We start from the raw sequence: 24507 nt of genomic DNA, 5'->3' as shown, positions 1-24507 counted from the left end.
ATAGTCTGCAACCAGCACACCCAGAAAGAAGTATGGAGGTTGCTTGAAATTGCATGAAATCATATCTGTTACACAGAAACAAATGCTAATGCTTTGGTTAAAGGAGGAATTTAAAGGTACACCTCACTGGGGTCATCTGCAGATCTTGTTTTCCATCAGGTGACATAATCCTTCCTGTAGACTGACTGAAATATAAAATGAAATCTGTAAAACACTACCCTCTTAACAGAAAGAGTAAGAGGCTTTCACATAGTCCCTAATCCCTCTTCCCCTGCTAAATGTCTAGTTGAGATTATTTTTTGATTAGACAAAAACCAACACACACACACACACTCACAGATACACAATGTAAAAATACCTGCCCTCAATGAAGGTATTTTAGCCAACAAAATAACGTTGCCTGCCTCATTTGAAAGACTAAGTATCACACTGGGATTTCAAAAACGGATATCTTATCCTTTGCAACACCCTCCTGTTTTCTATTCTCTCTCTTTCTCTCTCTCTCTCTCTCTCTCTCTCTCTCTCTCTCTCTCTCTCTCGATATTAACAAGGCAAATGGAGTTTAAGAACTTGGATGCCAGGTCAACAGACAGAACAATTAAATGAAAGTTGTTCATTTGTTTGGGCCTCAAGTGCAAGAGAATCACATATTTTATTATTAAAAATAGCATGAATATTAAATAACCAGGCCCTCTGTGAAAAGGAATGGAATTTGCTTCTCTGATAGAAGGTGAATTGTTAAATGCTCGCATCCCAAGAGATGGTGAGTGTCATATTAATCCACCATAACACAGAGGAGAAAAAGCCTTGGGAAGGCCCTAATGATGCAAAAAATGCAAGATAATACAAACAGAAGGGAATAAAACAAGTTCAAAAGGTGGGCCAGGGCAAACTGATGAGTTTTAGGGGCAAAATGATACCCCAAAAATAGTCTTATGTTCAACATTCAGTTCAGAATCTACATGCACACAAAAAAATATTAAAATTGAAGTGAAACTATACTCAATTTGTGCGTCTGGGTATGGAGATAAGCACTAAATCTAGAAACAAACATAATTTTTATACTGAATAGAGCTAAACAAAAGCAAGACCCACCAAATTTTACTAAATTTTCCATAAGCCATAAAGTTTTACTCAAGTCCATCTAAAACTATAGGATGAAACAGAAGCATGAATGACTACCACCAACAAACAATACTCCAGAGATATACAATGGAAAATATTGACATTTATCATTTGCCAGGAGCAATTCATTTGTCTATCCCTACCCCTCAAATGAAGCAATTTTGAAAGTTTACATGGAGTATTTTTCACAATCCAAAACTGAAGTCAATTGACAAGGAAAACACATTATATGGATTTCTTTTATCCATTGCCTTATCTTCTGAACACTAAGAAAACCTGTCAATGTTATTCTGTCACACTGAAGAATGTGCTTTTTAACGTATTAGAAAATCACTAATAATATTACTGTTTAAATCTGAAAAATAAACAGATAAAGTGATCAATATTTTAGCTGTTATACATATGTTTCTTTTTTGCACAATTAAACACTTAAGTCTTTTTGAGCAATAATCCTCCCAAAGACTCATCATTTGAAAACCATAAAGGAAATCCTATAGAAAAACTATCAATCAATTTTCCAACACGCTTCTGAATTTATCTCAATTAATTTATACAAAGATATTGGGAATGTTTTCGTGGGTGGTTGTGATAATCAGTAATGACAGTTAGAACAACTCTTCCACAGACTATTATTACAATAGTTATGATTGTTGTGTGATAAAACTTGTTTCCCCCCCAAACAAACTCAGAGTCTAAAATGTTTAATTTTCTTTCCTGTCTTCAAAGTTCCATAATAGGAAAAAAGGTTAATTGGACTTTAAAAATAATACATCACAATTATTTATGGAATTATAAAATACCATGAAGTGAGTATGAAATAAAAAACTCTCATAAAAAAACACAAATGAGTAACAAAAATAGTACAAAGTAATAGCAACTGTCATTTTAGTAGTAGAGAAAGATCTGCTTGATAAAGTTTAATTGGCTGGTAAAACTCTTAGTGTTATTACTAAGTGCTTATCAAATTAAAAAACATAGGCAAAACCCCTGAGGATTTAAGGGATAATGGGACAATATGAGTAAGTGAAAAAAATTACCTTTTTAGTTCAAGCTCATATAATAAATGTAATATCCTAAAAACACTGGCCTGGAGTGACTTCAGAGATCTTTTCCCAAACTACTTTTATAAAGATCTATTGAAAATTTGGAGGTGAATAAAAATGATTACTGAATTCTATACATGATCTTTATGATAATAATTATCTCCAGGTTGTTGAAACTATACATATAAAACTATTTTATGGCAATTTAAATAATTTATGTTTCCCTATCACAAAAACTCACTACTTTAGATTTTGATACAAATATGCTTAAGCAACACACAGCAGTGCCATTACTGTAATAACTTCTGAAATTAAAACCTGTCTAAAACTCTATGGAAAGCTAACATCCAGTTCATTAACCATTCCTGTTAGTTTTCAATAATGCAAAAATGATTAGAAGTTTAATTTGTTAATCACCTGTGCTTTGACTGGCAGTAGATGTATAATCCTCTGTAGAAGTCTAAACTAGCCCTCGCAGAAAATAAAACATGCTAATGCCTTATCAGGTCTAATAATAGGAATAAAAAAATCAGTCATGCCTAGGTAATCCATTGATGGTTGTACAATTAATTCCTCTTTAATGCTATTTAATTACATAGGCACTGATGTACACAAGTAGGAGAGACATCTATCTGTAATAAGGAGTGGAGAGTCACTCACCAATCATGTGATTTGCAACATGAACCTGGATGTCCCACTCATTGTAGAACACCATCTGGCACTTGATGCATTGATAGGTCTTCTTCTGAGAAAACAAGGATAAATACAGTTACTTAGACACATTATCGTTCCTCTTAAAAACAAAGTCGGAGTCAAAAAAATCCGACAATACTCACAACACTTTCTGAGATCCTGTCCTAGCTACATTGCTAACTAACCTGCAATGAGGCAGCTTGAGCTAAATTCTACGAGTTCTTTACTGAGATCTTCTGGCTTAATCCCCATACTAAACTTTCTGTTGCAATTACAACAAACAGTGGCATTTTTTAAGAATTTTAAACTTGAAAACAGTAGTATTAAAGAACTCTGTAAAACATGGCTGAGTTTCAGAAAGCAATGTCTGAATATCAGGCACAATTTCATTCTGACCAAAAAAACTGCGTTTGCATTCAGAGATCTCTAGGTAAAATGGCTAGTAAGTCAAGATTCATAAAATCTAGCTCAAAGATTTAGAAACTATAATTTTAAGCCACAGTCTGAAATTTAGATGATGTTTTCCAGGTTGCTAAGACTAGCATTTGCACATCTAGTCTCTTATAAAGAAATCCTACCATGATGAACATTTCAGTATTACTTTATGCAACAATCTTGTGAAGTAAACAGAGGATTTTTATTACAATTCATAGATCATAAATGAAGAAACTGAGGTCCAGAGAGTTAGAAAGATGTAACTGATGTTATAGTGTCAACACAACTGGGAAGAAAAGTCGTATTTCTTAATTCTCTGGTGAAAACAGACCTTGTGATTTTGCATCTTTATTTTTGAGTCTCAGTTTATAATGGATGAACTCAATCAATAAAGATTGGTTATGTTTTCCAGAACATACCATTCATTATCTTTGTGCCTAAAACAATAAGTATCACTAAAAACAATCAGAGAAAACAAAATAAGCTATTATGAAATAATGCATTTTGAAAAATCTCTCACTCAAAAATTCCATTTCTAATATCTCCCTTTGGTTATACCCATTCTTACAGAATTATCATTTCATTTGCATTCATAGAAACATGCTTTACCAATGGTATTAACAGGAGATACTAGTCTGAAAATTACAATTAATTTTAAAGAACTCAAGTTTTTTAGGACATTAAAAAGTCACAGTTAAGCACAAAAGTTACTGTTATATTATTTGAGACTAAAAATTATAAATGCCATTAACGTAAACTTTTCCTAATTGTAACTTAACACAGTATTTTCTTCTACATTCATGGACAATAGTCCTTGCAAAGCACAGAAGTACAGACATATTTCCAATGGAAGCTGTCTAAGTAATCTAGTAGTTTTTGTACATTAGGCATATGTGAATTGAACTTGCTGAACCTAAATCTAACCTGGGCTTCAAACACCCTGACAATCAACGAGGAGGATTTACTGCACAGAGCTGTTTACAAGATCCTGTGATGGTAACATACAAAGCAACATGTGCTGTGTAAATAACATCTATTCTTTTTTAACAATATTTCCCTTTAGAACTAGTTAGAAAATATTTCTTACTCCCTGATGACCTACATTATATATTGTTTATTAGCATACTTCAAGCATTATTCCTGATATGTGACCTTGCTGAAAAACAAAGAAACATAAACTTAATGGCTAGTCTTTTCTCTTGTTAGCACAGTAAAACATACAATATGTCGAAAACTGTCTCCAAAAATGATGACTGATGAATATGTTTGTGGAATATACTAGGGGCTTTTTTCCCCCTTCTGGTCTAATAATAAAGAATAAAATCGGTTGAAAAGCCAAAATAATAAAACACCAGCACTTACCACTATCTTCACAATGAACTGACACATCTCAAGATCTACGTATGTAAGTTTTTTGATCATTGAAAGAAAGCATTTTTGTCACTTACTGGTAATTCAAATTCTAATTCTCTCTACTTTAAAACAGCATCTACAGTGCTATATTATGTTTTTTAAATAACAGTGCCATATTCTCGTCTATAAGCTCCTAAATTTGCAGCCTGATGAGATAAGAATTTAATGTGATCGAACACAATGTACCATTATTTTAAAATACAGCCGCTTAAACTCTACCTCACCATACCGCTCAGGTTTTCCAAAAACAAAGCAATGATATGCAAATTGGGATGTGTGATGGGCTTTCTTTTGAAAGTCATAATGTAAAATTCATTGTCACTTTCAATTTTTTTTAATGACCTTTAAAACATTCCATATTATAATTATATTCTTAGCAAAATATTTGAGAGACCCCTGCATATCTGGTACACCATGTTTTAAGTAAAGGATTGTAACCTCTGAACAGAACGGTCAAAATGACCCTTGAAAAGCTCATTCACTTGGAGGTGAATCCAGTTCAGCTCTGCATGGATGAGAGTATGAAGGAATTCACCCTAATTCTAGGCCCAACTCTGCTATCTGCTACTTTCAACCATTGGTCCCAACACTTGTTTCTGGCTATAAAGAGCATGTTTGATCCTTTGTCTAATACAACAGTTACATAAATCTCTTTTCCAGTCTGAAAATAGGGGCACCTTGTAAGAGAGGATTGGAACAAATTTCCATCCAGATTCCTTCCCTCTAGGTCAGCGTGTTCATAAACAGAACCTGAGAAGAAGTCCAATACTCCAGGTGTGACCTGAAGGAGGACTGTCACCTCCCATAGGATGATTACTTCCATTTATATAAAAGACAACAACAACAAAAAAAAAAGTCAAGTGAGATCATTTCTTTTAAGAGCAGATAAAAGTAGAAACAGAACTTCCATTGTTTGGGCCCCAGATTGGCCTTTATCAACGCTTAGGTTGTCAATTTATTTGAAATGATAATTTAGTACAATTTTTAAAAGAGACATTTTTCATTAGCCTTTTTAAATGTGCTACTTGGGAGTGGGATTGTCATTTCCTGATTGTTCTCTTTTGTTTTCTGATACTGATAGATGTAATTATCAAGGATACAACTTTTTCCCAGCACCTCATTATTTTTGATTGATTTTGAGAACAATTTAAATGTGCCTTTTTGACATTCTTGTTTTCAGTTATACTCTGGTTAAGGTACTCAGAGACTTTCAGAAAAGAGCCTCTCATAAATTAAAAAAAATGATTAAGGCTCTTTAATAATGTATAGTTTTAAAATTTTTAACCCTATCCCTCTCCCTTTGACTTCCATTAGTAGACTTCATATTTAATAATATAGAATCAAAAATTTTAAATAATAATTTTAATAAAAATTATACTTTGCAGTTGTAAATTGCTTTGATTTTTAACAAAAGAATGAATGCATAAAAATATCAATGAGTCCATAGTAGTTCTAAAACAGAAAGCAAGTCTTAGTTTCCACTGCTAAAGGTGACACTGACTCTTTCCTTTCTTCCTTTTCTTCCTTCTTTCCCTCCCTCCCTCCTTTTTTTCTTCTTCTTCCCTTCCTTCCTTTCCCTCTCTCTCCCTCCCTCTCTCCACCCCCCTTCCTTTCCTGCCTGACGGGGTCTCACTATAAAACCCAGGCAAGCCTCATAAATTTCTTTTTTCTGAAAATTGGTAATTGAAGGGTCTGACGCTCCTGGCTTTTACAGGGGGAAGTGTAGTTCATGCCTATTTGATGACAGAAAGTTCTTCATAAAAGAACGACAGTAGAAGGGTTGATAAAATTAGAAATTCACCATTTTGTAATGCCAAATAAAGTGATTTGGATAACCATTAATGGATGCTGAAACTGTTAAGAGGAAGGTTATTCTGAAATACTCAAATTTCATCACTTGATCACTGCAAAGAGAAAAATGTGCCTTTATAATGAGTTTAGTTGGTGGCAATCATCTAACCAAACTATTTAGTTTAATATTACTAATAATGGAACAACCTGACATTATGTGCCTCTTGATGTGATGTATGAAGTATAGGATGTCACCAATAAGGAATCTTATCTAAATACCCGAATCTAAACAAGCCTTTAGACCAACAAATCTAGCTTTCAGTAAATACAGACAAAGGAACAAATAGTACTAAGAGAAAAAAAGGCAACCAATATTCTTCCAGTAAACTGGCAGATTATTTTTCAAAAAGTCAATGTCATGGGGAAAAAAGTGGAGATTATTTTCAGATAACTCAAGAAGATTTACCTGTTAAATGTAAGGTATTGGACCTGACTTGGGGAGAAAATAGCTACAAAATTTTGAGGGAAGGAAATCTATATAGCATTTGGCTATTCAATGCTACTCGGGAAGTTCAGGTAATTTTCTTAGATGGTGATGATAATGGAGTTACTGGTAAATGTCCTTTTTGTAGGAGTGAAATGGTATGATGTTTGTAATCTACCCTCAAGAGATGCAAAAAGAAAAAAACAAAAAAACACATGTAAGTCATGTATGGATAGAGCAAATGTGGGTACATGTTAACAAAGATTAAATCTAGGTACTTGTGTGAATGTTTTCATAATAAATTGGGGGAATAAAGAAGAAAAGATAATTCATAATATGCAGTTTTTTCACACTAAACCTAATCTGAATAACCCCACCTATGCTCTTCATTTTACTCAAGACACACACACACACACACACACACACACACACACACACACACACACCACGGCGACAAAAGTTTGTGCTTATTTTTATAAGTTTTTTTAAAGACACAAACCTAGTGCATAAACCTTAAGAAGTCAGGAAACATAACTCACATTCATTTCTAAAATAAGTCTTGTACTTATATCATACTTTGGAGTCCATAGGAGATCCTATGCACAAAACTCCCTTTACCAGTCCGGTAGATAAAGGAGGTATCAATTATCCACCCTTAAGGATTAAGTAGCTTGCTCAAAGTCAAACAGGTTGGCGACATCCTAACCAAGGCCAGGATTCTACTCTGTCTCCCTCCCGCTGCTCGTAGTTGTTGTTTGGTTAGCTGGTTTGGTTTGTTGGGGGTGCAGGGACTAGAAGTGAACTCAGGCCCTCTGCTTGCTAGGCAAGTGCTCTACCACTTGAGCCACTGGCCAGCCCATATCTCACTGGGTTTTAAAATAGTTTATCATTTTAGTTTAGAATCATTTGCAGGTAAGTTTGCAATTGCATTTTTGGGTATATTCTGAAGGAGGTTTTCCTTAGAATTATGTGAAATGTTGGTCTTTGATAATGCCAGGGGTCACAGAAAAATAGCTATGACAGGAAAGGCCTGTATCTAGAAATCTTACCCTTAGGCTCCTGACTTTGACTAAGAGCCACAGGGTAGAGCAAGCTCCCCATTGTCCCAGAGGCTATTTCAAGATATTCCCTTTGTTTTCCATGTTCTACAGTTTTATTGCCTTGTTTTTAACTGTATATTTAGATTGTCCTACTCAATACTAAAAGGACAATTTCAATCTGAGATCTCATGTTCACTACCAAAAATTCTCCACAACTAAAATTATGTAGTTATTAGGTTTCTCTCACACATTCTCCAATCACTTCTACCAGTAATTCCATGAGAAAGAAATTGGAGCTCCCCCATCCATCCTGCCACGCATATTTAAAAAATCAGTTCTGAGCAGATGAACTCTGTCCACTTACAAACCACTGGCTCTCTTTCCTGCAGTCCAGTCTAGAGTTTGTCTGTCTACCAAAGCTTTTACTTCAATGGCTAGTTTCCATTCTTAACATTTCTAATTTTAAACATTCAAGTGCTCTTGGTTTTGTTTCGCTTTTTTCTTTGCTCTGCTTGGACTTGCTTCAAAATTTGTTACTCTTCTTAGTGGAACGCATTCTTGATTTGTCTTTGTGAACTACCAAACATACCTCTTGCAAACTCTTTGTCAGATTCCCTCCCCCGAATTTTTTTTTTTGGGGGGGAAGTTCTTTCTTACTATTAGATTCATTCACACATTTTGGAGTCTTGGTGGAAGCCCATCTGTAGTGCCAGCATTTCTTCTATATCCTCACTCCTCCCTTGCCACTAGTATTGCACTGCCTCTCCCAGGCTATCCCAGGCTGCTAGACCAGTGCCTCTAGAGGGGCATTTACTGCCCACCTGCTGTGCTGCAGGGATGGAGGATACACTGCACATTCAATCACAGTCACAGCACCTGGCTAATTCTGTCTTAAGCAGCAAAACTGTGGCTCTCTTCCTACCTCTTTAACATTCCAGCTAAAAACACTAGTTTCACAGAGTGATCAAGAACACATTTTTTTTTCCTTACCGTCTCTTGGAATAAGCAAAGAAGTCCCTAAGGCCCTGCTTCATTTTTGCATTATATTGTAGTAGATAATATTTTATTTATTTTTGCTGCTTTGGAGATCAACCCAGGGTCTCATGAATACTAGGCAAGCACTCTACTCCTGAGAGTCTAGTCCCCAGGCCCTAATTTAAATAGAAGCTCTAGAGAGCACACAAGGGAGGGGTGAGGATAGGTAAGACACCTAAAAAACTAGCTAGCATTTGTTGCCCTTAATGCAGAGAAACTAAAGCAGATACCTTAAAGCAACTGAGGCCAATAGGAAAAGGGGAACAGGAACTAGAGAAAAGGTTAGATCAAAAAGAATTAACCTAGAAGGTAACACCCACGCACAGGAAATCAATGTGAGTCAATGCCCTGTATAGCTATCCTTATCTCAACCAGCAAAACCCCTTTTTCCTTCCTATTATTGCTTATACTCTCTCTTCAACAAAATTAGAAATAAGGGCAAAATAGTTTCTGCCGGGTATTGAGGGGGTGGGGAGGAGAGGGAGGGGGCGGAGTGGGTGGTTAGGGAGGGGGTGGGGGCAGGGGGGAGAAATGACCCAAGCATTGTATGCACATATGAATAGTAAAAAAATAAAAATAAAAAAAAAATAGAAGCTCTAGAAGCCAGGCATGTGGTATACACCTACAATTCCAGCATTTGGGAAGTGAAGGTAGGAGAATCAGGAGTTTAAGGCCAGCCTGGGCTATAAGGTGATAACACTGTCTCAAAGTAATTTGAATGAATGAATGACTAGCTAGCAGGTCTGGCTTTGTCGCATATAGATGAAGCCCTATTTATACTCCCTGTGGCAGAAGAGCTCAGCAGACCTCTGACATCAGCCTTAATAACCACTTGAACGTTTTTACTTGGTTTCTGTACATCAAAGATGAAGAATTGTTTTGAACTTGACTAAGTCCGTTTGCTTTGCTACTTTTCTATGCTATTTGTCATTGTTACAATGTTTGGAAGGTCAAATCATAAAGTTACAGAACCCTCCTTCCACGATGTCTCCAGTCCTCAGCTACCTCTATGTCACCAATGTCAAACAGAGACTGGGTTACCAAGGGAGGGCCAGTCTTACTCCTGATTTTAGGATATTACACAACGTGGCTACAACACATTCACAGCGGCTACAGTCAGAAGGCTTAGTAGGAAAGAAACTTTAGAATCTTCTTTCTGCAATCAGTTGCAATTTAGTGGCTTTATCATTTAGCTATGACAAGTCATTTAATGACTCTGAGTCTCCTTCCCTGTAAATTAAAAATAATAAAACTTGTATCCTAGGGTTATGTGAGACATGAGTTTTACGTAAAAGTGCTTAGTACTGCCTTCTATGGCACATGCTAGCATTAAACAGTAACTACCTTTATTACTCTTTACCTGATAGGTTATTAATAAAACACAAACTATTGACAGGAACAAAGATGCTTGTCAAAGGTTGGTGCTCACCCTTTTGAAAGGTCTCATATTAAAATTTCTTTCAACCAGAATCCACCCATTTAGATTTTCTGATAAGTAACAAGGGTTAAAAGTTTTACTAAATAAAGCTTTAAAACCAAATAGCATAAAAAATATCACAAGTTAGTGACAGGTTGGGAAGGTAGAATGGAAGAGGAGGTAACTGTGTAAAAAGGTTCAAAGTAACTAGAGGGGGGGAAAAAAGCTGTTTTCAAGGTCTTTAGCAATATTCATTATCATTCCAAGAACGCATATATTAATTACAAGTGAAATATGTGTATTTAAAATCAGTAGCACTTTTACTCGGCAGTATTTTGTTGACAAACAAATGGATACTATACATGAGTGAAAGTAATGGATTAGCAGCTTTTTCCAAATACTCAATGATTTAGACATTTTACTAATTTGTCATTTTCCAAGTAATTGTGAATTAGGATGAAAATAAGTCCTTCAGTGGTGAGAAAAGAATGGCTAAAATGATATGAAATCTACAAGGGATGAGAAGCTTGCCCAAATCATTCATTGAAAAATCAAAGTATCAATATTTATTTGACTATGCAGTCAAGTTTTAGTTAAAAGAAGAACACTATTGTTCAACAGACACAGTTAATGTGCTGAAATAAAGACCATGTAGCATTTTACACACAATGCCTCACACATGGTATGACCTCAACAACCAAGAAGAGTAAACCTGATTCCCAAACTCAAGGCATGACAATATTAATAGGGAAAGAAAACACAAATACTAACGTTTCAGAGTTTAATCTGTTACAAAGTACCTATTACATGTCCAGCAATTTCCTCCCCGCCTAGTGGGGCATTTGGTGGACTGAGGGAAATAATTCGAACAAAAACAGAATTGAAGAAGACTGCTTCTGGCTAACTGATCAGGCAGGAAAAAAAAAGACAAAATTTTATCTAGTGAAAGAACAAAAATAGATAAAGGTATTTATTTTAAATTTAAGCATATTTATTTTTAGAAATAAAATCTTCTAAACATCATGAAGATGTATTTAGGCTACTACTAACTTTGAAATCAAGGAATAAAATAATTTTTTTTCATCTTTTCTTGGATTCTCTTTGACTATTAGATAATAAAGCTTTAAAATATCTTATTTCCAAAGGCATCACCAATAGTCAAAAACTAGGAAATAACTGAAAAATTTGACAAATACTCATTAAAGACAAAACTCAGTGTCAGAGATAGAGTCATTTCCATGGGTTACGCCGTGCAAATCTTACCGACAGAATTTATGACCTTTAAGGTCACAAATGGAGAATCATTTTTAAAGTCTACAATTAACAAAGACTAATAAATAATCATTTCACTGGCACTACTGACTAACACCTGTAATTCTAGCTACTTGGGAGGCTGAGATTCAGAGGATCACGGTTCAAGGCTATCCTGGGCAAATAGTTGGTGAGACTCCATTTCCAAAATAACCAAGCAGTAGAGCACCTGCGTACCAAGTATGAAGCCCTGAGCTCAAACCCCAATCCCGCAAAAAATAAATAAAAATAAAAAAGACTCATTTGAAGTTCAAAGCTAATTGTCTAACAAATTTCCTTCAAAATCTTCTTCAAGTATACTTGTTCAAGTATACTTGAACAAGTATCTTCTTCAAGTATACTTGAACTTGAAAAGCTGATTTTGAGTCAATTTCCCTTGTAAAGAAGCACTTTCACTTGGCTCTTTTTCATCTTTACTCTCTATTTCTCCTGATTCACATTTTGCAGCTTTTCCCAAGGGAGCCAGCTTGTGTCCCTTAATTCCACAGACCACTGAAATACTTTAGGTAAGACATCTTTATCTAGACAATTTCATATTATACTAGGGGCTCCATTGCTCTTTATCTGTCTGCCATGGAAGCTCTTCCTGGATCAAATCTCCTACACTGTTGTCCAAAAATCAGGCAGTCCATATATTTCATTTACTGCTTGTCCCTTGAACAATCTGCAGTCATTCCACATTCATCCCATCCTTCAAAGGCCCTATCTAGACTGGTCTACTTCTGCCTGCAAAGCTCCCTGTCACTCTACAAGGTGCCAGAAATCAGTGCATTGGAAGAGGCTGAATAACACAGTCTGGATTAATTCTGCAGTAAAAGAAAAAAAAATCATCAGAACATGTATTAATTTTTTGAGTTAGAACAGGGATTTGCTTCTCTACTTTCAGCTATAATACTGTTTCTAGTTTGAAGACAGTTATGATTCATAGTAAATTTCAGTTAACTTCTTGCATTGACTCTTTTGTAAATATTTATTCCACAAAGATAAAAATTGGGGGGGGGCATAAGAAGTTTATGTAATGACTCTTTTATAAATATAAATCTGAAAGGGAAAAGGAGGAAGTCAAAATGTTTGACTTACACCAAATTAAGGTCTATTCCCCTCATCAGTTATTCCAGTCACAAACTGAATGTTTTCATTTTAAAAGTCTTTCACACTTCACTCCTGGCTCATGGTTGCCAAAATGATGAGTTGCGCAGCTGGTAGCTATGGGGATGCATATTTGGAGAGTTGAAAGAAAGGGGACATTTGACAGTGTTTCTGTCTCAACATTTAAATGTAGTACATGCCCACAGAGATCCAATCCTGAAGGTTGGTGGCACTATTTACACCTATCAAAAAACAGAAGAATATTTTGTGGGGCAGAAAACACTGTTTGCAAACTCCATTCAGAAATATTTTTGAGGACTGGTGGAGTGGCTCAATTAGTAGAGCAACTGCCTAGCAAAGTACAAGGTCCTGAGTTCAAACCATAGTACCAAAACAAAGAAAGAAAAGGAAGGGAAAGAAAAGAAAAGATATATTTTTGTAAGTACATAACTTCTGTCCTAAAAACTGAGAAGTTAGAATATCAGTTTATTAACACTTATGAGTACTAATAGAGAATTAATGTAACTATCAAAAAGATAATACAGAAAAGAGTTTTATTGCATTAGATCACAAACCTTTCTTTTTGGTTATCTTATAATTCATTACATGTTTTATCAGAATTATTTCAACAAAACTAAACTATTTCCTAAAGGGCTGTAAGCTCTTTAAGGGTAGGTAGAGGGGCTTGTCCTCATTCTGCATCCATTGCAATACACAATATGACTTTACACGATACATTAATACATATATGATTCACACCCGTTGATTGTAACATAAAAACTGTTGCTTCCACCAATTTTCTTTAAATGAAGGCTTCCTCAGAGTCCCGATTATTCTCCTTTGTTTTATTTCTAGGCCATCTTTCCAGATATTCTGCCCAAGGAATAATTCGTAGTCTGACAGATTCATGTCTTGGCCACAACATGTATCCCTTCCTACTTTGGTCATTCCAGTTGCCCATGTGTGCTCAAATTACCTTTGTCTTTTGTCACCCTTATCTCCGGTACATGCCTTACTGAATGTCCTCCCATGTGTAACAGTCCTTACTTTGCTTCTCTTTTTCTCCCTATTTGTACCCTGGGTTCTGACTTTGTCATCCATCCTTCCACTTGAACAGCCTTCCCACTGAGGCATGTCAGACCACCCTTCTCTTCTCTTTCCAATTGCTTCTAAAACCTACCTGCTTCAAAAACCTGATTAGCAATTACACCCACTCAGTGCTGTGACTGTTGACTTTATTATTCCTGCTGTTTATACTCTTCAGAAAATAAATTTTTCAGGACAAAGGTGTGTTTCCTTCACTTTATCTATGCTGTGCAATTGCAGTGTGTTAAAGATACAGTGGCAGGGTTCTTTCAGCCCTTTGATTTAACTGAAATTATCTAGATTTTTCAAATTATTCCCCATTTATCATCTTAAGAACATCTTTTCATAAAAGAGAAAAAATGTCCTCAGTATTCTTCATGCTTTCAAAGGGAACAGTACAAGCTTATATAGAGTAGAATGGAGTTTTATAATTGAAATAGACAAGTTCATCTATTTCAAATTTGCTCAGCATAGACAAGGAATCTATGGTTGAGAGAGATGATGAGGTCACTTTGCCCATGACTCACAGAAAGTCATACACATAGCAGTCTAGAACTCAGGCAGCCATGAACACATTCACACATAGATGGTACAGTAGAACATTTAGACAAAAGGATAGCTTGGCCCTCCATGGTGCTGATGATTTATTATGGCTCCTCTTAGAACTGGACTACAGATCCATCTCTATAGCACCCTTTCTCCATTGTCATGTCTTGCTATGAGCCCACCATTAGGGTTCTCATTGCTCAGTGCATAATTTTAGCATCGAATTTACTATATAGATTGAGACTAACTTAATAACTTATCCAAAATGCTTCAGATTGGAAGTGTTTCAAATTAAAAATGTTTTTTCCAGATTTCAGAATATTTAAATAAATATGGAGAAATCTTGGGGATGGGACCCAAGTCTAAATGCAAAATTAACTTAAGTTCACATATATCTTATACACATAGCCTGAAGGTATTTTTATACAATATTTTAGTGTATCTGTATATTTCCTACAACCTGTCACCTAAGGTCAGGAGTGAACTTTTTCACCTGTGTTGCCATGTCGGTGATCAAAAATTTTGGGACATCTCAGATTCCAGATTTTCAGATTAGGGACGTTCTAACTGCACCCATATTCTAAGAATCTATTCATATTACAGTGTAAGATTTCCCATTACCCAAATAGCAGTGTCTATTTCTCTCCTCAGCTCCTATACCCAGCACAGTACCTGACAAAACACTGTGGAGCAGTGCATGACCATGCAGAAGTGAACTGATGTGGCTTTTTACAACTAGTTCTGAGAGTGTTATCAGAAAAACGTACTAGAGAGAACCAGACAGCAGTCACCAAACACACCTAGACTCTGCATCACACAAGCAGATGGGACTTCCCAGTCCCCCCTCAGATTATCCCATGAGGGTTAAATGTTAGACCCGAAAACATTTTGCCCAATCATCTTGATAGTATATATCTTATAAAGCTAGAAATCTTTCATATAAAAATACCCAATAATTTGGGAAATATAGGGTTCTTTCTCAACTGAGCTCTGCTCAATGAGAGCACTCCTTCATAAAATAGAACATGAGTGGGGGAAAGTACTCAAAAAAGAATGACAACATCAAATTTGATATATATATATATTTAAGTCCAGGTGACAACTCATTCTTTTAAAAGAGGCTTTGTTATCTGTTTTGGGTATCCTATTAGAATGTTCCTATTTCTGATCCAACTTTTCACCATCTTAATAGACATACCATTCACTATTTGAGTATGTATTTGCTTTCTGTAGGCTGAATTCTTTACCATGAAAAACATGAAACAATATCTTCTTTTGCCTTTGTGTGCACAGTATTTGCCACGCAATTGAAACAATAATTGTTGAATGAGTGAATCAAGTAGACTCGACTTAATATAAACAGTGTAACATGCCTGTTTTGAAATGATTTAAATTTGGCATAACAAAATGATAGCAATCTAGACACAATTATGTTGCTCAAAGAGTCTGTATTCTACCAAAACTATTTCAATTTTCTAGTCCTAATGGGCATAGCTATCAAGCTTAGAGGGTTTCCTGCGAGTTTTTAAGCTGCACTATCTCGGCATTTATTCCTCCCTCATTCTCACCCTTTTTATTTGCCTTTGCTCTGCTCCTCCTCTTATTCTTTCTTCTAAAGAATGATCGTTATTAAACATGAGATAATTCTCTATTTCTAGTCATTTCAGCCTTTATTACAGTTCATTTTTGCTTCCTAATAGTGTAAGTCAAACTTACAAATATAAAACTCCCAAGATAATCCTGACATCTACATTGAGTATATTAATAACAGATTCTGTAAGGTTTATGAACACTGCTTTGATTTCTAAATCATGACCTACCTTTGCTTTAAAATCTCTTTCAATCACTAATTAATTTAAAAATATAAATTCCTAGCCTTAATCAAGGGGCTATGCACCAAATTATAAATACTATGAAAATAAAAATTTTACCACTTCCTCCCCCCAGAATGTCAATATTCTATAATTGCTCTATAGAAAGCATTGCCAATAGATTTTTAGATAAATAAAAGACCTTTAATATTAACTGTTTCTCAAACTACTCATTTGCTTCCTGGGTGTAGAAAACTAAATTCCAACTTTATTGTTCACTTACTATGCCTTTCACATTCAATTTTTACTTAAATGTTACTTCCTCAAAATTATTTCAATATAATAATAGTACTGATCTTTTTTCCTTTCATGTTTATGATATTTTCCATCTATACTCTTTCTATTTACATGCTTTTAAACTTTTTTATATTTATTGCTGTTTGACACATATCTGAACTCAAAGCAAATAAAATTAGACTTTCTGGTTTTTTAATTCTTTCCTCATTGGTTTTCAGTGGTTCTAGGTTTGATTTTAATATTTACTTATGATTTTCTACTTCATCAACTTTGTGGAAGAATGATGACTTATTTACATGCATTTTGAATAAATAAGCCATTGTCTTAACATAGATGAAATAGATGTTATAATTCATAGTTGAAAAAACCACATAAACCACGTGTACATAGGATGCCAGATATTATATAAATGACTTATCATGTACATTTTAGTGTTTCACATTTACCAAGATGTTCACATAATCATCTACTTCTTATAACAACCTAATAAAGTATGAATTACGTCCATTTTAGCAATGAAGAAACTGAAGCTTGGGAAGTACTGGCTAAGATCACAGACACTTCTGTCGATCGTTATTTGAATTCATTTTTTTCCCTAAGTACAATCTTTTCTTCTAACATATAATGTGGTATATCCTTAAACTCCCCACAGTGGCACTCTTGCTTTAACAAAAACTGAACAGACTCAGCTGAAGGCTTGCTTATGCAATACAATGTTTAATTCAATAAAATAAATTATTTGCCCTGATATGGGGATTTTTACAGGACTTCACATGCCACTCAATCTCTTTATGATGTGAATTGCCTAGGACATTACATACTTATAAGGTGTCTTATGTTCTATTTATGTGTGGTTCTAAGAAACTGTATCAATATTTAGTTCTTCAAGAAATGCTTTCTTGTTTCCTTTTCTATATGCTTTAATCATTAAATTTCAATTATTTATACACACTTTCTGAGAACCTACAACATACAAGTAACTCTTCGGAGAATCATGGAGGATAGCAAGCCAAAGCTCTGCCTTTGTCCCCGCTAGCCCTTTGACCTCCCCCACTAGTCTCTTCCAAAGCCACCGCTCCTCCATGTTTGTTCCTGCTGCTGCTTGAGTATGCTGGCATGTTTCTCCTGTCTCAGGACTTGGGATTTGATAGTTCTGTCTGTCCAATTTGTTTGCTTTCATGTGGATATATAAAAAGCTAATTCTTACCTGATTGTTTGCTCTTAGTACTACACAAGTGCTTCTAGGATAGAACATGTACCACTATGCTTCTTTTTTTCCCTAGCAAGATATAAGCCTTCAAGGGACTATACTGGAGAGAAAGACACATAATTATATTTGTATAAACAATTATAACATATAGTTATAGGCACATAGCTATACTTGTCAAATAAAGCCCCTCCTCTTTGCAAATCTGATAGCTTAATGCCTTGTTCATTAAAAATTAAACAATCTGTGATCTTAACTTGAAGTTCCAGACAAGGGTAAAAATAAAGTCAGCACTACAGGCTAATATCCCCCAAAGCGTAAGACATATACTACCTTAAATGGAGAACATGGATATTGCTCTTTCTAGCTACACAAAATAACAAAAGAAAAATACTTACTTTAATGCCTTTGTAACACTTGATAAATCTACTAATAACAATGAAAGAACAGGTTTCAGGCTCACAGCTTTTTGCAGGAATGAGATAGAAGTTCTTAAACTATTATTTTGTATACATTGTACTGGTTTTACATTTATCTTCTATTTATAGTGAAGGACACTGATTGTACATTTACAGTTCTGCTCATAAAGAATATCTTTAATATACATAACACATAAAAAGCAATTATTAAACAAATACCTGTATGCCTAGAACCAGCTTAGCTTCTTAGGTGGCCTTCTCAGACAATACACTGCTCTGTTGAACAGGCGTTTCCCATGTTACTAAAGAGGATTTATATTTACATTTATATGTTTACAGGACATTTGTGCTTGTTTATGAAGTAGTCATTTGTATTTATTTCTCATTTTCTCACTTGATACATTGTGTTTTCTTAACCATTTGTGACTATTTCTACATATTTTTCCAGTCATATGTGTTCTCATCTTGTAGCTTTAATTTGAACTCACATATGGCAACTTTTGATTATCAAAACAAAAGTTACATTTTTAATGTAGATGAACAAAACAATCATTTTATTTGAGATTTGCATTATGTGGTCTTATTTAAGAAATCATTCCCAAACCTAAGGTCATAAAAATATTTCCTGTATTTTTTTCTAAGAGGTTTATAGTTTTGTCTTTCAAACATTTATGTATTTAAACCACCTGGAACTAATTTTTATATGTGTGAGAAGAAATTCAAATTTTCCCCAAGCAGGTAACGAATTCAGTACTCCATCTACTTCCCCACCAATGTACACAGACAGCTCTAGTCTACACTCAGGTTTTATATGGGTGATATCTGGTTGGGGGGATTTCTATTTAGTTCTCTGGACTAATATCACACCAACTACTTACTGAGATTGACTATAATGGACTAAATAGTATGACAAATCCTTCCCTGCCCATTGTTTTTCTTTAAGAGTATCTTTGCTATTTGTTTGTTTAAGAGAGGGTCACCTATACAGCCCAGGCTGGCCCAAAATTCTGATCCCCCTGCCTCAGCCTCTGGAGTGCTTTGATTATACTTACAGTTTGTGCCACGAAATCCAACATTTTTGCTGTTCTTGACCTTTCATTCTTCCATGCCCATTTTAGAATCTGCTTATCAATGTTCCAAAAATTAAAATATAAAAAAAAAGTCTTTTAAAACCTCCCACTGGAATAGGCACTGAATCTACAGATAAACTTAGAGATTACTGACACCTTTACAGTATTGAGTCTTCCAATCCATGAACAAGTTATACCTCATCATTTGTTTAGATCTTTTAAAATATCTGCCAATAATGTTTGATCACTTTCTCTATAATTTTCTTTTACATTTCTTAAGATTTATTTCTAAATACCTGGATTTTTGTGCCTATTATAAGTGAGGTCATTTAAAAACTCATTTTTGTTTTCAGGTGAACAGTCAGTTGACTTAAATGAGTTATCTGGTACCCAGCAACTTTGTTAAGACTTGTCTTTAGAATCTTTGGGTATTGGTCTATACACAAACATATGTCTTGCATATGGCAGTTTAATTTATTTCTTTTTAATTTTTATGCTAGCTTTTTATATTCAAATTTATTTTTATCTTACTTTGTTAGTTTGATTGCCCAGCAAGCCTGATTAGTGATTTTAATTAGAAAATATTAATTATATTAAATTTTTCCTCAGTAACTATAATGGTTTCTGAACATATTTCAAATAAACTTTATTATGTTAATTCTAATAAACTAATAGGTTAGATTTAACCTATTTAATAGGTTAATTTTTTATTAGGTTAATTAGGAAATTCTTACTTATTCCTAGTTTAGTGTTCTTTTTAAATCATGAAAGGCTGTACTGTATTTAGCCTCTTCTGCAACTCTTAAGATTATGTAAAGAGATTTACTAATGTAGTAAATTAAATTAATCAATCTCCTGAGCTTGAACCCACCTTGTATTCTTGTGATAAACCCATTTCAATCATAACATATAATCTTACTTTTAGACGTGGAGATTTCATTTATTAAAATATTTTTCAATTTTTTATTATGTAAAAATCACAAGTAAAATTGGCCTAGATTTTTCTTTTTTACTATCGTGATCTGATTTTGATATCAAGATTACACCATACTCACTTAATGAGTTGGAGTGTGCTTTTTGTATTTTTTGGCATTGCTTTGGAATTATGTGTATGTTTAAGAGAATTCACTCTGAAAGCCATTTGGGTCTGGTGTTTTCTTTGTGGGAATATTTTCAAGAATTTATCAAACTTTTTAATGTTTATGGAATCATTCTACTTCTTTTTTTCTTGAGCCAGTTTTAGTAACTTGCATTATTCTAAGATTGTTTCCATGTAACTGACCCTTTCTAGCTAGCAGCATAAAGTTATGCATAGTACACTTTTATTCTTTTTTTTTATCATGTGCATTTTCTGGTATTTTTATAAAATAGTAATTGAGAAATAACAGACATATAGTAATTGTAAGTGTATTGCTTGTGAAATTTCACACATGTATGCAACTATGTAACCACCACATAGAGCAAGGTTGGAACACTTTCAGCAGCCAGAAGACTTTCCTTTACTCCCCCTTCCCAGTAGTTCTAGAGGTAATGACTCGCACCTTGACCATCATACATTAAGGTTGGGCCATTCTTGAATTATACATGAATAGAATCATGCAGCTGTATGTTTCTGCTTCCTTTTCTCCCCAACACTGAGTACATGAGTCACCTGATGTGCGATACGGTAATAGTTCATTATCCTTACTGCTGTGTACCATTATGAATGGGATGAATTCGTATGTACTATTATATAAGTGTAGGTATTCTTTCTACTTTGGTGGACATTTTGGTTTATTCCAGTTGGAAGTTTATATGCCTAAAACTACTATGAATATTCTTATTTAGAACTTGAGGTAAACACATGCACTCGTTTTCCTTAAGTATACACCTATGAATTAACTGATGGGTGTAAAATAGGCTGGTATTTAACTTTAGAAACTTAAAAAAAACTATCCATCAGTTTTAAAAGCAGCTATATGAAATTAAACTCCCACTAGTATAGTAAAAGAGTTCCAGTTGCTCCTTTCTCTCAAAGACACAATTCTTGCATTCTTTTGTATGTGCAATGTTTCTCCTACTACCTTTCTAACTTTTTAACATATGAGTTAAGGCCCTTTTCATTACTCATGGTATTTATTTATGATCCCTTTCATCAATTAATATTCCAGAGATTTATAAATTTTATTAGTCTTTTCAAAAACCATGTTACTTGGTGGGCCTCCTTGTTTGTTTTTCCTTGGTTCTTGTTTCAATGCCTTTTGCTCTTAGCTTTATTGTTCTCTTCACTGACGTATGCTTTTCTTATTTGCTAATATGTATTTTTATTTTCTAATAACTCTCCCTCTAAATTGCTTTTGTTATATCTTTTAAGTTTTAAGATGCAATTATCTTTCATTTCTAAGTAGTTTTAATTTCTATTGTTATGCCCTCTTTGTTACATGTGTGCTTTTTAGCTTTAAAATTTATGAGGGTTTTTTTTAAAGATAATTGTTTATTTATAAACTATTTGTATTATAGTCAGAGAATGTGACTTGTAAGGTCCTCTACTTTTAAATTTGTTGAGGCATGCTTTAGGAGAGGAAGAGAAGGAACAGGACTACTTCAATTCTGGCCTGGAAACAGGATTCGGGAGATGCAAACATGAATTAATCACCCAGCAAGTGATGTGCCCAGCAGGATTGAAAAAGGAGAATATGTAGGAAATAGCAATGAAGTTTCAGACAGAATAACCAAGAGTAAGATGGCTCACTGGCCCAAATGAGAAGAAAAAGAACTTATCGTTTGGTTTGATCACAGAGTTAGCAGAATGTCCAATTGGCAGTATGGAGGGAGAGCTGAAGACTAGGAGAGAAATAGAAGTTGAAAATTGAAATGATTTGTTCATCTCTATGGGATGAGTGAGGGAAAAGAAAGGCAGATTAAGAAAAGGACCCCAGAAACAGGCAAATTTAATGGTGAAAAATGTGAAAAGGTCAAAACAAAGTAGAAACAAGGGGAAACAGCTACTTAGGCTTTTTAAAAGCCTTTGTTAAGGTTCTCATATTTTTCTCTGTTAAATTTCTATAAATTCAAGGTACATACGACAGAAGACTTTATCTACATCATGTGGTGGGTAGAGCACAGTAATTAGACCCCCCGAATTGGAGCTTTTGATTATTCAAAATTGTCTTGAATATTTACTAACTTCCACCTTGACACAATCGCAGCTAAAATACAAAAAGTTTCTTCCAAGACAGAGTTCTAGGATTATAGGGGATGGTTCCATTCTCTCAGGCCTAGTGCCTAAAAGACAAACGTACGCAATCTGGGATTCATGGCTGTATAGAAAAATACTCTTAATTTTGAATTTCTTGGCTTCTAAAAAGTTTTTCTAAGTATAGAGAAACATCAACAAAAATGCAGGATTGGAGGAAGCAAAGAAAATCTAGACATGATGGCTGTGTATGGAGCTATGATCAATACAAGGTGACCTTGGGGCTGGTGACAAAGAGTGGGTATGAGGCAACAGCTTCCACGTCCCACACCCTGGGGTTCATGCCAGGGCTATTAACATCCTATCCTGGAACTGTGTAGATTCCAAACAAATATCAAACACAAAAACAATAAATCTGGAAGGCAGACCAGACTTGGCACAGAAATTTTGTCTATTTCCAAAACATCTTGAATCTTATGAATTAATTTTATTTGGTCATATAAATTTTCTACTTAACTTTCAAATATGGTTCAGAGGGAACTTAACCCATTTATTTTTACTCTTTGCACATTTAACTTATTAAAACATAGCATCAGCAACTTGAAATACAAAAACTTTAGTATTTTTCAACCTTTCTTCCAGTCTAATATGGAAATTCTTATTTTAAAAAATATAAAACAGAGCTCTGGAACTTGAGTACATTCTGATTGTCGCCATGTACATTTCTATTTTCAGTATAAAAACGATGAAAACAGAATTTTGACTCTTGGAGACTTTAAAACCATTAAAGATGCATTTTGAATTGTTAGGAACTTCAAACCTTTTAGCTTATTTTAATATTCTTAAATCAAATTTAACCTTAAAGCATCTAAGTACTTTTGGGCAAAATGACCAATATTTCTATGCATTAGTTACTGTATATTGAATGTACCTAGAAATAAGTATATACTGTTATGTTGAAGTACTTACACCATACATTCATGTATATTTACTGAGCTCCTGGAATAAGTTAAGTGGATGGGTGGTGAGAAGTGAAGAAAAGGGAAAAGGAAATAAACAAGTAAACAAATAATGACAACTTTAAAAGAAAGAGGAGACCAACTTCAGTAAGATTTTCAGAAAAGGTCATCTGATGGGTGAGAAAAAGTCAGTGGGTCTGAGAGGTGGCTAGGATAAGCAGCCCAGGTGAGAAGGTAGCAGGTGCAGGGCTCAGAGGCTGACATTTGCTCAGGAAGCTGGACCCAGAGAACAAGAAGGGGTCCCCAAAACCAAAAGAGAACAGCTTGTTGCAGCCAGGCTGTTTCTCATAAGCTGGTGAGACACTGGGATTTATTTGAGGAAATGGGAAGCCACTGAAGAATGCTGAGTGACATCATTTAATTTATATTGTCTACACTTCCAACTGCAGCATGAAGAATGGATGGGAGGCAGGCAGAAGACCAAGGAGAGGAACCCATTAGGAGGCAACTGCAGCATCCAGACAAGAAATGCTTGCAACCTCGCCCAGGAGGTGGTTTTGGACATGGCAAGAAATGGGTGAGATACCTGAGGATATGTGTTGGAGGTGGAATCCATAGTACTCACTAAGGGACTAGACAGGGATGATGTGGGAAAGAGGAATTGAGAGTGATTTCCAGGTGCCTTGCTGGACTAACTAGGTATGGGGTGCTTTCCTTTATTAAAATCATGGACATCAGAAAGAACAGATTTCAGGACAAAGTCAAGACTTTCCTGAGTACACATATCCAAAAAGACACAAATGCATGTCAGGCTGTACATACAATACAGTTACTGAAAGTAAGAGGAGATCTGGGCAGGAAATAGAAATTTGGGGATTCTTAGCATACACATAGCTACAGCTGCATAAATAGATGAGCTGCCCATGGAGACAGTAGACAGAGAACAAAAAGAAGGCCAAGGGTGAGCCTCGAAGAACTGCTGCACAAGAGGAAAAGCCTCTAAAGGGAGCAGTGGGAACAAAGGTGGGAGAGGGGGCCATGAAGTCAGAGAGGCATTCAGG

General features: G+C 34.9%; 1 protein-coding gene across 6 annotated transcripts in view; it reads right to left on the bottom strand.

Annotated features, from left to right (window-relative positions):
- Nucleotides 1–24507, bottom strand: part of LOC109679730 (zinc finger protein 521) — a 284250-nt gene that overhangs the window by 126517 nt on the left and 133226 nt on the right. For 5 of the 6 annotated variants that reach the window (XM_074070123.1, XM_074070124.1, XM_074070119.1 and 2 more), the window contains one exon: nt 2829–2913. In XM_074070123.1, coding sequence (XP_073926224.1) covers nt 2829–2913 — 85 coding nt within the window. The remainder of the gene's footprint in view (nt 1–2828; nt 2914–24507) is intronic. The other variant, XM_074070120.1, reaches the window with a different exon arrangement.

This window comes from Castor canadensis, chromosome 4, assembly GCF_047511655.1.
Source record: "Castor canadensis chromosome 4, mCasCan1.hap1v2, whole genome shotgun sequence".
Taxonomy (NCBI): Eukaryota; Metazoa; Chordata; class Mammalia; order Rodentia; family Castoridae; genus Castor; species Castor canadensis.
This window is presented reverse-complemented; position numbering and strand designations above follow the sequence as displayed.